At 36.2% G+C, this 15017-nt stretch overlaps 1 protein-coding gene across 2 annotated transcripts in view; it reads left to right on the top strand.

The window, feature by feature from the left end:
* NAA15 (N-alpha-acetyltransferase 15, NatA auxiliary subunit) overlaps positions 1-15017 on the top strand; it is an 81693-nt gene that overhangs the window by 18496 nt on the left and 48180 nt on the right. For both annotated transcript variants that reach the window (XM_039249145.1, XM_039249144.1), the window contains exon 2: positions 12978-13062. In XM_039249145.1, coding sequence (XP_039105076.1) covers positions 12978-13062 — 85 coding nt within the window. The remainder of the gene's footprint in view (positions 1-12977; positions 13063-15017) is intronic.

Here is a 15017-nt window from a genome sequence, read left to right as displayed (position 1 = left end):
ACACAGAATCTGAAACAGGCTCCAGCCTCTGAGCTGTCAGCACAGAGCCTGGTGTGGGGCTTGAACCCACGAACCGTGAGATCTGACCTGAGTTGAAGTCGGATGCTTAACTGACTGAGCCACCCAGGTGCCCCATGTACTTGTTACTTTTAAAATACTGAAATACCTTTTGTTTGGTGAAATATTAGTGACAGATTTTAAAAAATGGTTTAATTTAGAAAAAATAAAATTTTAACAACTTCATTTAAATTATCCAGTTTTTTTGAAATTTTACTAGTTTTGAAAAAATATACAGATATGGGAATAATATTTCATTAACCTCACAGAGTGGCCCTGATTATTAAAGGACTTAAAACTTTCATGTTTTAAGCTCTTACAGAGAGCTTAAAGAGTTTGGCTCATTGTATCTAAAAACATTTTAATGAAGAGTGAGCTGGCAGCAGACATGAGCTGTGTGATCACTCATACCAGATGATGTTTAAGGTCTCTTCCAATTCCAACTAAGAATCTATAAAACAGCCTTGACTTGTTGAGTCTTATCTCAGTGGACCTTGTTTTTTTTTGTATAAGTAAGAGAAACATTTAAAAAAAAAAAACAGTATAAAACTAGGAGGAGAAAAGTCATTGTTAGGATTTGTTTTCATGTTGTTGTAGTTGTCCAGAAATTATATGATATATAAAGGATGACATATTGTCTACAAATGGAAGTTCCAACTAAAATAATTTTAGGAAATGGAGGATAAAGGTAGAGATTCTGTATTTTCCTTAAAATATTTTTAAATTAAAATATAATTTGCAGTAAAATGCACAGGTCTTGAATGTACTGTTCTTTGAGGTGTCTTGAGGGTACTTTTCTACTTATTTTGACAAATGCATATGCCCTTGAAACCCAAGTCCCTTTCAAGATGTGTAGAACATTTCCATCGTCTCACAAAGACCCTTTGATCCCCTTGATTGAATAGTTTAATTCAGTTTCTGCTTTCATATTTCACTGCATTCAGTCAAGCTGGGTTGGGTCTAAATATTGCAAGTTGTAACTGATATCATAGTGCTTTATTTAAATTTCTAAAGAAGATTTGTTTTTTTTAAAGTTTATTTATTTTGAGAGAGAGAATGCGAGCAAGTGGAGGAGGAGGAGCAGAAAGAGAAGAGAGAATCTCAAGCAGGCTTTGCACTGACAGCAATGCAGGGCTTGATCCCAGGAAACATGAGATCATGACCTGAGCTGAAATCAAGAGTCAGATACTTAACCTACTGAGCCACCCAGGTGCCCCCACCCCCAATTTTTTTTTAACTGAATTCTAACCCCAACATGGGGCTTGACCCCACAACCCCAAGATCAAGGGGTTCCACTGAGTGGAACCATGTACCACTGACTGAGCCAGCCAGATGCCCCTTTTTAAACATTTTTATTGAACACTGATTCAGGTTCTTTATGTTTGTGTTAAAAAATGTTTTAAAAATATTTGTTTATTTTTGTGAGAGAGAGAGTGTGAGTGGATAGATGCAGGGAGAGAGGGAGACACAATCTCAAGCAGGCTCCAGGCTCTGAGCTGTCAGCACAGAGCCCAATGCAGGGCTTGAGCCCACGGACTGCGAGATCATGACATGAACCGAAGTTGGATGCTTAACCCACTGAGCTACCCAGATGCCTCATATGTTTGCGTTTAATTCTCACCTACAACCTGCAGGGTGGTTGATGATTTCGTTGAGGCTGTCGTTAGGCCGGTGATACAAAGCGGTTTATTAAGTGGTTGCTAACATTTGAACTTTAAACCAGTTTTCAATAGAATTTTTGGTGATTATGGAAATGTTCTACATCCGAGTTTCCAGGATGTTAGCCACTGTTCACATGTGGCTGTTGAACACCTGAAATACTGATATTTTGACTGAGGAGCTTTACTGAAGAATTTTAATTTTTATTTAGTATTGATTAACTGAAATGTTAAATGGCTACAGCTTTAACCTCTGACTCTTAAGGCTTTATGTGCTGTTTCTCTATACCTTTCTGCTCGACAGAAGTAGAATTTCCAAAGTAGCTCCAATACACTGGTACTAAGTGCTGGTCAGCCTTCTGGAAAGTTAATAAATGCTTCCTGATTTGATTTTGGCATACCTAAGGCTCATTTTCTTTTTAACTTTTTAATTGTGAAAATTTTCAAACATATGAAAATAAGATAATATTAGGAACCTATGTCCTAATTTTGACAGTTACCAACTTTTGGTTCATTCTGTGACCCCCTATCCCCTAGATTATTTTGAAGAAATACCAGGCATCATTTCAACATGTTTGACTTTTAAAGCCAAGTTTGGCTTTTATCATTTGTAGCTTAATTTGAAGCTGCATTCTTTTAAATCAGTTTCAAAGAATGAAAGGTTCCTTGCATAACTTGAAGGAAAGTAAGAGAAAGATATATATAGTACAAAAGATAATCATGTAATCTTAATGCCAAATCTAAATCATATGTACAGTATTTGGCTAGTTTCTTTATTTGCTCTTTTGTAATTCTCACTTCTAGGGGACTTTTTTCTCTGTAACAAGGATTTGGGAAAAGATGATAAAGTTTCATTTCTGCAGTAGATGGACTTTACGTAGTTATATAAATAGCCAGCGGTTTTGGAGATTTCTTAACTTCCTTCATATTCTTATCAGTGAAATTAGAGATCATTTTTCTAGGAAGAGCAATGGAATAATTTTCAGTATTGCAACAAAAGTTCTGTTTCTTAAAATCATTGGTTTTGTTTATGTGATCTCAAGGTACCTCACTGATCAACTATGCTGGGCCACAGAGAGGATCCACTTCTGGGATTCCTCTGACACAGTTGCCTAAGGCTGTGTTCACCTTTTTTTTTTTTTTTTTTTTTAAATTTCTTCTCTGTTCTTCAAATGTGATAAATTTTATTGATTGGTTTACCAGTACACTGAGTCTTTCCTGTTATCTCCATTCTAGTATTGAACCCCTATGATGAGTTTTCCTCCTCCTACCAAAAAATGTGTTGGAAAGTGTTCAGTAATTGCTTCCTCTGGTATTTTTATTTATTATTCTTTATTATTATTTTACACTTATTAAAAAAAATTTTTAATGTTTTATTTCTGAGAGAGAGACAGCGTGAGCAGGGGAGGGTCAGAGAGAGAGAGACACACAGAATCTGAAACAGTCTCCAGGCTCTGAGCTAGCTGTCAGTACAGAGCCCGATGTGGGGCTCGAACCCACGAACCACGAGATCATGACCTGAGCCAAAGTTGGACGCTTAACTGACCGAGCCACCCAGGTACCCCTATTATTATTTTAATTTTAGAGAGAGAATGAGAGAGCACAAGTGGGGGAGAGGGACAGAGACAAAGAGAGTGTCTTAGCAGGCTCCATGCTCAGCATGGAGCTCAGTGTTGGGCTCAATCCCATGACCCCTGGGATCATGACCTGAGCCAAAATCATCAGTCACTCAACTGACTCAGCTACCTAGGTGCTCTACTCTGGTATTTTGTAATAGCTAATTTAAAATCTTAAATCTTTCATTTCTACATTGGCATCTGTAGATTGTCTTTATCCTTGCAAGTTGAGATTTTTCCTGTTTCTTCACATGCTACATAAGTTTGGATTTTATCCTGAATATTTTGAATACCAGCTTGTCAGACTCTGGGTTTTGTTGAGATCCTATGGAGAATGTTAATTTTGTTTTAGCAAATCTGGTTAGGTTCAAGCTGCAAGCTCCAACTCTTGGAGCTGTGGTTCTAATAACAGTTCAGAGTTTTAAATCTGTGTGGTCATTTTTGGATCTGTCCTGCTGATGTGCCACCCATTAACTAGTCTGGGTCCTGGATGGTGTATCTTATTAGTTCAGGTCTCAGTCTTTGGTATTATAAATAGGATAAGACCCATGCATGTTATTTATGAATAAATAACTTTATGGAGTTGCCTTCTCCCTTCCTCCTCTGTGATATTCTTGATACTTTGTTTCCCTGAACCTCCCCTTTTCACCTTTTGGCTAGAAAGTTGGGGTTCTAGTTGTTTCACTGTACTATTCACTTTTGTGTTTTTGCTTATGATTGGCTAGAGCTTTATCAGTTTTATTGATCTCAAAGAACTAGCTTTTGGTTTCACTTATTTCCTCTATTCTTCCGTTTTTCTGTTCCATTGATTCTTCTCTTAACCTTTTTTACTTCCCTTTCTGCTCACTTTGAGTTTAATTTGCTCTTATTTTTCTATTTTCCTAAGGTAGAAGCTGAGGTAATTGGAGACCTTTTATAATGCAGGCTTTTTTCTAACTAGTTGTATAATTTTCTCTTTGGTTGTTATTTCTCAGCAATTGGGTGGTGATATGCCTCTGTGTTCCCCTTGTCCCATCTTTTTTTCAGTTTATCTTGCTTGGGGTTTGTTGAGATTCTTGGATCTGTGGATTTAGAGTTTTCATCTAATTTGTAGTTTTTTATATTTTCCTCCCTTTAGTCTTTTTATCCCATTTTGAAACTCTTGTTATATGTATGTATGAGACTATTAGACTACAGGTCATCGAGTTTTTCTTTTTTCTCTCCCTTGTACCCCGCTTCATTTTACTGTTTTCAGCTTTCATTTTGGATCATTTCTGTTATAGATGTTCAAGTTCATTGCAGTCACTTTAAGTTCTCTCAGTGGTTTTGTGTTCACTGTACTGGCTTCAAATTCACTTGCAGTGTCTAATATTTTAAGCTCATATGATTAACTTTTCATTTTTTGGTATTTTTATTCAACAGTGCCCCCTCCCCCTTTTTTTGTATGAGAGCGCTCGTGCCTGTGCAGGTGAGGCAGAGGGAGGAGAATCTTGATCAGGCTGCATGCCCAGTGCAGAGCCCAAAACAAGGCTTGTTCTCATGAACCTGAGCTCTCATGGCCTGAGCTAAAATCAAGGGTTGGATGCGTAACCAGCTGAACCACCCAAGTGCCTCTACAATGTCCATATTTTTTAAGTGTCCATTTTTCTTTTCTTTTTTAATATATCATTTTTTAGCTTTTTTACCATTGTAATCTCCATATCCAACATGGGTCTTGAACCCACAACCCCAAGAGCAAGAGACTCATGCTCCGCTAGCTGAGTTAGCCAGGTGCCTGTCTTTTCTTTCTTTCTTTTCTTTCTTTTTTAAAAGTTTCTTTATTTTGACTGAGCGAGAGCAGGGAGGGGAGGGGCAGAGAGAGAGGGAGAGAAAGAGAATCCCAAGCAGACTCCACACTGTGAGTGCAGAGTCCAGTTTGGGTCTTGTTCTCATGAATCCTGAGAACATGACCTGAGCTGAAATCAAGAGTCGGATCCTTACGAACTGAGCCAACCAGATGCCCCAATTTTTTTTTTAAAGTAAATTCTGCCCTCACTGTGATGCTTGAGCTCACAACCCTGAGATCATGAGTCACATGCTTGGAGTGCCTGGGTGGCTCAGTTGGTTAAGTGTAAGGCTCTGTGCTGACAGTGCGAAGCCTGCTTGGGCTTCTCTCTCTCTGCCTCTCCCCATCCTCACACACACGTTCTCATAAATAAATAAACATTAACAAAAAAATTTTTTTAAGTCACATAGTATACTGAGCCAGCCATGTGCCTCCTTTTAAGTTTCCATTTTTCTGTTGAGAGATTTTGTTTGTTTTCTGATTGTGTCCATGTTTTCCTTTCAATCCCTTAACAATACCTAATAGCTAAATGTGTTTTAATGTCTTTGCTACTTCCATCATCGTTATTCTTGAGTAGTTGTTGATTTTTTATTTCCTGTAGGTCATGGATCATAATTTTCAGCTTTACATTTCTTTTTTTTTTTTTTTTTTTTTTTTTTTTTTTTTTTTTTAATATTTTTTATTTATTTCTAGGAGAGAGAGAGACAACGTGAGCAGGGGAGGGTCAGAGAGAGAGGGAGATACAGACTCTGAAATTGGCTCTAGGCTCTGAGCTGGCAGTCAGCACAGAGCCCGATGCGGGGCTCGAACCCACGAACCGCCTGATCATGACCTAAGCGAAAGTCGGACGCTTAACCGACTAAGCCACCCAGGCTCCCCTCAGCTTTACATTTCTAATAATTTTTGTTTTTTCATAATATTGGAAATTATAGACATTAGGATATTAAATGTCTAGATCCTATTGTCCTTCTGAAGAGTTTTGTTTTGAGAGATCATTAATTTGCTTGTGTACCAGCTTTTCTCCAGGGCTTGTTTTGAGGCTTTAATAAAGGTGGGTCTAGATTAGCCTATTCCTAAGGTGTGGTCTTACTGGGTCTCTGCTGAATCTTTGAGTGTTTAATAAAGTCTCTACATTGATGTTAGGAACTCTAGTCCTGTCCATGTATGAGTGCTCATGCTACTTGGTAGTTGTCTTTTGCCTCACTTCAATAGAATCTTGCAGCAAGCCCACTCAGCTTAATATTTGACTAAAGATATTTAACAGATTTTTGAAGCTTCATCTTTGTACAGTTCTTTCTGGTACCCAACACCATAAATTCCAACTCTTTGAGCAGTTTCTAACTCAGATTTCTGGTTAAATCAGTGAGACTGCCGTGTTCTGTTTGGCTCTCCACCCCCCTCCTCCCCCCCAATTCTACAGTCTGGAAAATGCCTATAGGCAGAGAAGAGGATTTTCTTGGGATTTACCTTGTTTCCCTTCTGAGATCTTAGTCCTGTGTTGGCTCTCATCCAATGGCTGAAAATAATTATTTCATATTTACTTATTAGCTTTATGCTTGGCAGAAGTATCTTTTTTTTTTTCTCAGAAGTATTATTTGTCAGTCATTCCATACATTTGGAAACAGGAGTCTCAGATTGGTATCTGAATTTTTTTTAACGTTTTTATTTTTGAGAGACAGAAACAGATCACTGGTGGGGTAAGGGCAGGGAGAGAGGGAGACACAGAATCCAAAGCAGGCTCCAGGCTCTGAGCTATCAGCACAGAGCCGGACCCAGGGCTTGAACCCAAAAACCGCAAGATCATGACCTGAGCTAAAGTCAGATACTTAACCAACTGAGCCACCCAGATGCCCCTGAATTTTTTTTAATGTTTATTTATTTTTGAGAGAGAGAGAGAGAGTGCACGTGCTTGAGTTGGGGAGGGGCAGAAAGAGAGAGAGATAGAGGGAGACACAGAATCTGAAGCAGGCTCCAGGCTCCAAGCTGTCAGCACAGAGCCCGAAGTGGGGCTCAAACTCCTGAACCATGAGATCATGAACTGAACGGAAGTTATACGCTTAACTGACTGAACTGGTCAGGAGCCCCTCTTTTTTCTTCTTTTTTTTTCTGTGCTACACTATTGAAGGGTAGTAGAAAGGTAGTTTATGTATATATATATATATATATATATTTTTTTTTTTTTTTTTTTTTTTTGAGAGAGAGAGAAAGGGGATGAGACAGAGAAAGAGAGAATCCCAAGCAAGCTCCACATTGTCAGTGTGGATCCTGATGTAGGGCTTGAAATCAAGAATGGTGAGATAATGACCCAAGCCGAAGTCAGATGCTTAACCAACTGAGCCATGCAGGTGCCCCTAGAAAAGTAACGTATAATGGCTAGGTGTAATGGCTCTGAATCCAGAGTGTCTGGGTTTAAATCTTTTTTTTCCCATCACTTAGTAGTTGTGTAACCTTAGCCACATTATGTAATCTCCCTGTATCTCAGATATCTCACTTAAAGTGAGGTTAAAAAGGATAACTACTTCATACCATTGTTAAGATTAAATGACTTTTCCCTGTCACAGTGTTTGGCACACAGCATATGCTTAGTAAATATTAGCTATTAGTATTATTTGTTTAATGTGTCTTTTCCTGACCAGTTATCTCCATGATTTAAGCACTTATTACAATAAGTAGTTTTATTATCTGAAGTCTGTGTTTTTTTTAAATTATTTTTTTATTTTTTTAATGCTTATTTATTTTGAGAGAGAGCACACGCACACAGGTGGGAGGAGCAGAAATAAGGAGAAATGGAGGGGAGGAGAGAGGAGAGAAGGAGAATGAGAATGAATCCCAAGCAGGCTTCTTGCTGCCAGCTCAGAGCCTGACTGATTCGAACTCACAAACCATTGAGACCATGATGTGAGCCAAAATCAAGAGTCAGGCTCTTAAAGCGACTGAGCCACCCAGGCACCCCTGAAGTCAATGTTTAAAACCAGAACCATTTGATTCCAAAGACCACTCTTTTCATTATTTGACTAATTCCTTGCTGTAAATTTTCCCACAGTGTAACTAGTATCTAAAAATTACCTACAAATGTAATGCTAGGATTATGACACAGTGATACTTTATGGTTTGTTTACTTTAGCAGAGAAGACCTAGACTCCTTTTGTATATTTATTATGTTGGCTTTGGCACATTTAAGCCTTAGGTGTAAAAGTAGTGTTTAATACAAAGTAAAAGAGACTATTTTTTTTATTGGTTCAGATAGATCATTAATTTTAGGTATTCTTTTCTGTTGCTTTCACATATATTTTTGTAATCTCAGCTACTAATAAGTGGTATTCACTTTTTTCTTCTTTTTATTTTTGTTAAGTATGCATCTCAAATTGGAATTGTGTCATTGTATGATTATATACTGCCAGTGTTTTTTAAGATCTAGTTTTATTGAGGTATAATTTTTATAGCATAAATCTCCTTCTGCCAGACAGTTGAACTAATTAGTTAATCAGTTTTCTCTCTTACCAGCAATTTATGAGAGTTCCAGTTGCTCAACACATCCATCAGTTAGTATTGTCTAACATTTTAATCACATTTAATTTAAAGGCATGGCACATGTTTTTGATGTAATTAAGCACCTCAAATATGTTTATTGATTGTTCGGGTAACCTCTTTTTTGAGTGCAGGTTTTTCAGGACCCTTGCTCAGTTTTTAAATGAGCTATCTGTCTTACTGATACTGAGATAAAGTTTATATTTTCAGGATGTAAGATCTTTGCTGTGCATTGCATATGTCTTTGGCTTGCTTTTGTTTTGTTTTGTTTTGTTTTGTTTTAAACGCTACCTTAAACATTTGAGCTTTCCTGCTTGAGAGATCAGGGAGATTGCTAACCCAACATGTAATGAAGATATTTAAAAATATCTTTTTAGAAGTTTTATTGTTTTACCTTTTTCGTTTAGATTTGTGATGTTTTTACAGTTGGTTTTTCTTTTGTACAAAAGGGTCATTGTTTGGCCTCATGACGTTTCACCCTACAGATTTAAGACTTAAGTACTCAACAATTTTAGCAACAGACGCATGGCAGCTAATATATTTTTTAATCTTATTTATTATTCAGTTTAGGTAGTTCTGTTGCTGTGTCTTCGTTTCACTGATTTTTTTATGCATTATCATATGGCTTTAATGTAATCTGAGACGTTTTCATTGCATGTATTTTTCACCTCTAGAAGTGCTGTTTGGTTCTTGTTTTAATGTATTCTGTTTGTTTTCACATGTTAATATTTTAAATTCTTGATCCTGTTTATAATCTTGATATCTTTACCTCATAATTTCATCATTTCTCTCTTTTATTTCTTTAGGTTATAGGTCATGTTTTCCTGATTCTTAGCTTATCTAATGATTTACTGAGTGGTGGGTATTATGAATTTTACATTGTTTTATTGGAATTAACTGTCTTTAAAGAATGTTGGACTTTGTTAATAGCAGGCAGTGAAGGTGCTTATGTATCATTCTAGGGCTTTGTTAAGGTGTACACTTACTCTAGGGTTAGTTTTTGTCTCCTGCTGAGTAGACATTTTGCAGTATTTACTGAATTGTGCAGCTGTTCATTGAAGAAGACTCCATTCTGGGGACTTGGAATTCTTAATACCATATGAGCCCTGAAAATTCTTGAACTTTCCACATCCTAGTCGTTCTTTGTTTTACCTCACGAAGTTTCGCTGTGCATATTCAAGACTTAGCACTTAATAATTTTCAGCAGCCAGTGCAGAGGGATCCCATGCAGGTTTTTATCACTGAATATTTCCATCAGTGTTTGCTTTACTGCCTGGTTGGCCTCGTTGAACTTTATTCACTGTCTCCAAGTCTGTGTGGACTGTCCTCTTCTGCTTGGGATCCTTTTTCCTTGTACTGTGATGTGTATAAAGCAGTGGCATTTCTAAGTTTGTCATGCCTTTCCCCCCCCCACTTTGTGGTTCACAACCCTGCACTTCCTATTGTCCAGTGTCTGACAGGTTATTTCATATGTTTTGTCCAGTTGAAGGGCAAGTTCAGCCTCACTTTTTCCGTCATGGCCAAAAAGTAGAAGTTCCCTTACCGTATTTTTACAGAAAAAAATTTTCAGAAAGCTAATTGAGGATTAAGAACAATGTACTTAAAACGTTCTTTGCAGTTCCTGGAAAACGTTGACAAGTCCAGAGTGTCCCTTTTAACTAGTCTTTATATCACAGCCTACTTTAAAAGCTTTTTACTGTTACTGTAATTATTGTAAGAAAACCAAACTAGTTTTGGGTTTTCTGCAGAGTAAATAGGAACACTGAATTTAATTTCTTAGTTATGTTTCTTTGACTACATATGATTAATGATAGTCCTAAGTTACTGCTGCTGCTTTCTCCTCCTCCTCATCACCCAGATCACTATCTGCTTAGTGTATAGTTGCTTGTGGGAGGGGCAGACAGTTAGGAAGATACTGCAGAGAAATTGGAAATAATGGTGCCCACTCTAGGATGGAGGTATGAGAGAAAGCAAGCACCAAAGATAAATAGGTGTTTTTGTTTTTTTCTCCACATCTGCCTGGGTGAGTTGTGGGGAAAGCGTCTACTAAGATGATAAAGACTTGATGCCAGAACAGATTCTGGGGGAAGAAATTCAGTTGTGTTTTGGGTAGATTAGGTTTGAGATGAGAAACAACAAAGAAGGATAGTGAGTACATAGATGGTTATAGAGCAGCTCTGTAATTGAGCTTAATTAAGCAATTGATTTCTTTGATGTCAAATGTAAAGTTTTACATTTTCATTGTTTCTACACATTTTTTTCTGTGATTTTTGTCATCATTTGAATTAAGTTTTCTCTCATATTTTGTACTTATGGTTTCAAAAGTTGTGAGTAAAATTTGCTTGAATTTATGACCGTGAATTCTCGCATAGATTATCTTACCTTTTACGTGCACAATTTTTTTCTGTATCAAATACACTGGTTTAAAAAATTGTTATTAGTGAAACCATACATTGATACCTGAAAGCCAGATAGCACTAAAACATTAATAGTGGAAAAAAATGTGTCCACTTATCCCCTGTCCCGTCAACCCCCGCCCTCCCACTTGTGAATCAAGTACCCTCCTAGCCAGTTTCTCTGGTATTTGCTTTTTTGTTGCTTTATAATATACTACTCTTATAGTTACATGACTTTTAGACATTTGTTGACTTCTGGTTATGGAAAAGAAGGATTTAGAACTTTATCATTTATATATTTATCTACTTTTTCTCATTACCTCATCATAGTTATATAATATTTTGATAGGCTAGTACTGAATATTTATTTACTTATTTATTTATTATTTTTTAATGTTTTATTCATTTTTGAGAGAGAGAGAGAGAGAGAGACATAGCGTGAGCAGGGGAGGGTCAGAGAGAGAGGAAGACACAGAATCCGAAACAGGCTCCAGGCTCTGAGCTGGCTGTCTGCACAGAGCCCAACGTGGGGCTCGAACCCACGAACTGTGAGATCATGACCTGAGCTGAAGTCAGACGCCTAAACGACTGAGCCACCCAGGCTCCCCTGAATATTTATTTTTATAATTACCTATATAGTATTTACTGTTAAGCCAAATATTACACTTAAGACCATTCTTTCTGTCTTAGACAAGCCTTTATTTCTCCTAGAGTTAAACCTGTCCGATTTATTCAGTTGCCTGGTTTTCTGTGGATGTATTGCTCATTTTCCTGAAATGTGCCTGAATTTTTGTCATGTGCTAATAAATAATAATTTACATATTATGAAGTATACGAGTTCCATTTTTGCCCTTACTGGAAACCTAGGCCATGGTGGACTTTGGCTTCCTATTTTATTTTGGAGTGGTCGTTCTCTAAGTTTTTGGGTTTTTTTTTCTGTATTAGATTTATTTACCAATACCATGTTGTCTTTTGTTTGTTTTGATTCTTTTTAATAGCCTCCTAAGGAAGAGTGCATAGAGGTAAAATTTTAGTTTTCTGCGAAGCCTTTAAATGTCATTTTACTCATATACTTGATTGATAATTGGTTGGGTGTGGAATTCTAGGTCAAAACTGGATTTCACTCTGAATTTTGAGGACTGTGTGTAGATGTTTTCTAGCTTTCAGCAGTACTCCATTATTATTTTGGAATAAAAGTTCAGTGTCATTCTAAGTACAGGTCCTTTTTATGCGACTTTTTTCCCCCATGGAAGTTTTTAAGGACCTTTTCTTTATTTTCAAGGCTTTAAAATTTCATTATGATGTGCCATGGTATAGGTCTTTTTTTTCTTCTTTATATTTTGCATTCATTTGTTTGTCTCTTGTGGCTTGAGAAACTTATTTCCTTCAGTGACAAGAAAATATTACTTTGAAATATAATTTCTATACCTCTGTATTTTTTTTTCAGTTTTCATTTTCTGTAACACTTGGACTTTTTGGAGTGAGTCGATGGTTTCTTTTTTTAAATAAAATTTTTAAAAATGTTCATTTATTTTGGTGAGGAGAGGGAGAAAGAGAATCTTAAGCAGGCTTCACACCCAGCACAGAGATGACACGGGGTGCATTCCCATGAACCCTGAGATCATGACTTAACTGAAATCAGGAGTCAGACACTTAGCCAGCTGAGCCACCCAGGTGCCCTGTGAGCTGATGATTTCTTATTTTTCCTAATCTATATTGTGTCACTTTGTCCTGGTTTTACTGTCTTTATCTGAATCTTCATTTCTTTGTTTTTTAACTGGCATTTTAGTGGGATTTAGGAGAATTTGGGGGTAACATTTCATGATTCTGTTGTATTTAGCAATCAGAATCTTAGGATTGAAATTAAAATTGTTTGCACTTCTTGCTAAACTCAAATTTTTCTTTTTTCTTTTGACAGAGATGTTATGAACATAAACAGTATCGAAATGGGTTGAAGTTCTGTAAACAGATCCTCTCTAATCCCAAATTTGCAGAGCATGGAGGTAAGTATAAATACCCTATACTTGTAAGTGTAAGTAAATAGGGGTTTGCTAACTTGTGTGGCTTCAGATTTTTGGGTTCTATTACTTCACGCTTCCTGTTTTAGAGGAATGGACCTTATCCTTAACTTTTGTGAGAAGATGTTTAATACCCATAGTTTGAATACCATAGTTGATAATACCATAGTTGAATATCAGGAAAATTAACACATTCCACTTGATTTTTGGTTTATTCCTGTTTAGAAGATTAGTGCTGTAGGAAAGGCAGGAAATTAGTGGGACAAATATGCTTAAGCTTAATAAATAAGTTTAAGATGTTATTAGAAAAAATTTGCTTTAGAACTTTTGTTAAGTTGGAAAATTTTTATTTCTTACAGTAAGCTTATTCAGAAAGTGCCCATTTTGTCTACTGCTCATGAGCCAGCATCTTTTTATTGAGCATTGTATGTTAGTTTTTCAAGACTGGCATGCATTATGACATGATTTGTATATTGGAATGTTCTGAAAACTTACATAGCTTTTGCCTATGTGAGGAAAGAAGATTGTAGGGTAAGAGGAAAGTTTATGGCTTAACTTGTGAAGACACAAAGGAAAACTAAGCTTTCATTGACCTGATTTGTACAGTTGGCTCTTTTTACTCCTGCAGACTTTTACTATAATAATAAAATTTCTTGGAGGTGGAAAGCAGTGAGAGAAAAAAGACCTACAATAAAAGCACCTAAATATATCTCTTTGTCCTTGTTAAAAAGTAAATATTGTTTCGTTAGGTGAATAGTACATTGTTTTATATTCCTTTTTAAAGTATGCCTACTGGTAAAGTAACTTTTAATACTTTAGTCATGGTAGAGTTTCAGTACAGCAGAATACCAAATTTTGTTGTTTCTTTTTTTTTTTTTTTTTTTTACAAATAGTTTATTGTCAAATTAGTTTCCACATAACACCCAGTGCTCATCCCCACAAGTGCCCTCCTCCATGCCCATCCCCGCTCCCCCCACATCCATCAGTCCTCAGTTTTTGTCAGCATTCAAGAGTCTCTCATGGTTTGCCTCTCTCCCTTTCCCTCACCATTTTCCCCCTTCTTCTCCCCCTTGTTCCTCAGTTAAGTTCCTCCTAATCCCAAATTTTGTTGTTTCTAAAATGCAGTTTCCCCTCGTATGTTAACGAATCTGAAATCAGATTGCATTTGAGGTGCCATAATTTAATTGAAAGTATTTTAACAGTACGTAAAATGATGGTTTGTCTAAGACTTAATGGCATCCCAGAGTTTCATTAATTAAGGCACTTTAAGATGCTTGGAAAAACTTGTTATTTGAACAGACTTTACGTATTTGACAACAAAGAATTTTTTATGCGGTACCTTGCTAATTGGCTACTTGCCAAATATGTTTTGCTTGCTTTTTCTTGAAAGCTATATATGATTTATAATTATTTGTACATAGTTTTTCCCCTTCTATTTCTTTATCTCTATTTTCGATAAATGTTGACTTCCTCAGGGTAATACTTTTAATTTTTACCCATTATTTCTAATTAATTATTCTATAAATTACAAATTTTAGTCCTAAAAGTTTGGTAACTTATAATGAGAATTTTTTTATTCCTGTATGCTTTATAACATAGACATTATAAAATTAGATAGCTTTTTTTCATTTCCTTTTCTGAAAACTTAGTATTTCCCTCAATTCTCTGTTAATCTTTTGATTGTGAATGGCAGATGTCTGACATTTTCTTTTCTTGTGTGTTTGGTAATCCCAAACAATCAATTAAAAATAAATTTATGAAAATAAGAAATGTAGACGATTTATGTGCATGTTTTAATATTTGAACAGTGAATTTAATTTTAATATAACTTGGGTTCACAGAAATAAAGTCTGTTTTAAGGTAAAGTTTTCTGTACTTTAAAGAAGTAATTATATGAGGTAACCCCATGGAATTCTCTTGAAGAACAGTAATAGAGTCAT

The sequence above is a fragment of the Hyaena hyaena genome, unplaced genomic scaffold (genome assembly GCF_003009895.1).
Source record: "Hyaena hyaena isolate Hyena2069 unplaced genomic scaffold, ASM300989v1 scaffold_333, whole genome shotgun sequence".
In the NCBI taxonomy this organism is placed as follows: domain Eukaryota; kingdom Metazoa; phylum Chordata; class Mammalia; order Carnivora; family Hyaenidae; genus Hyaena; species Hyaena hyaena.
The sequence above is the reverse complement of the archived record's forward strand: the minus strand, read 5'-3'. Positions and strand labels throughout refer to the sequence as shown.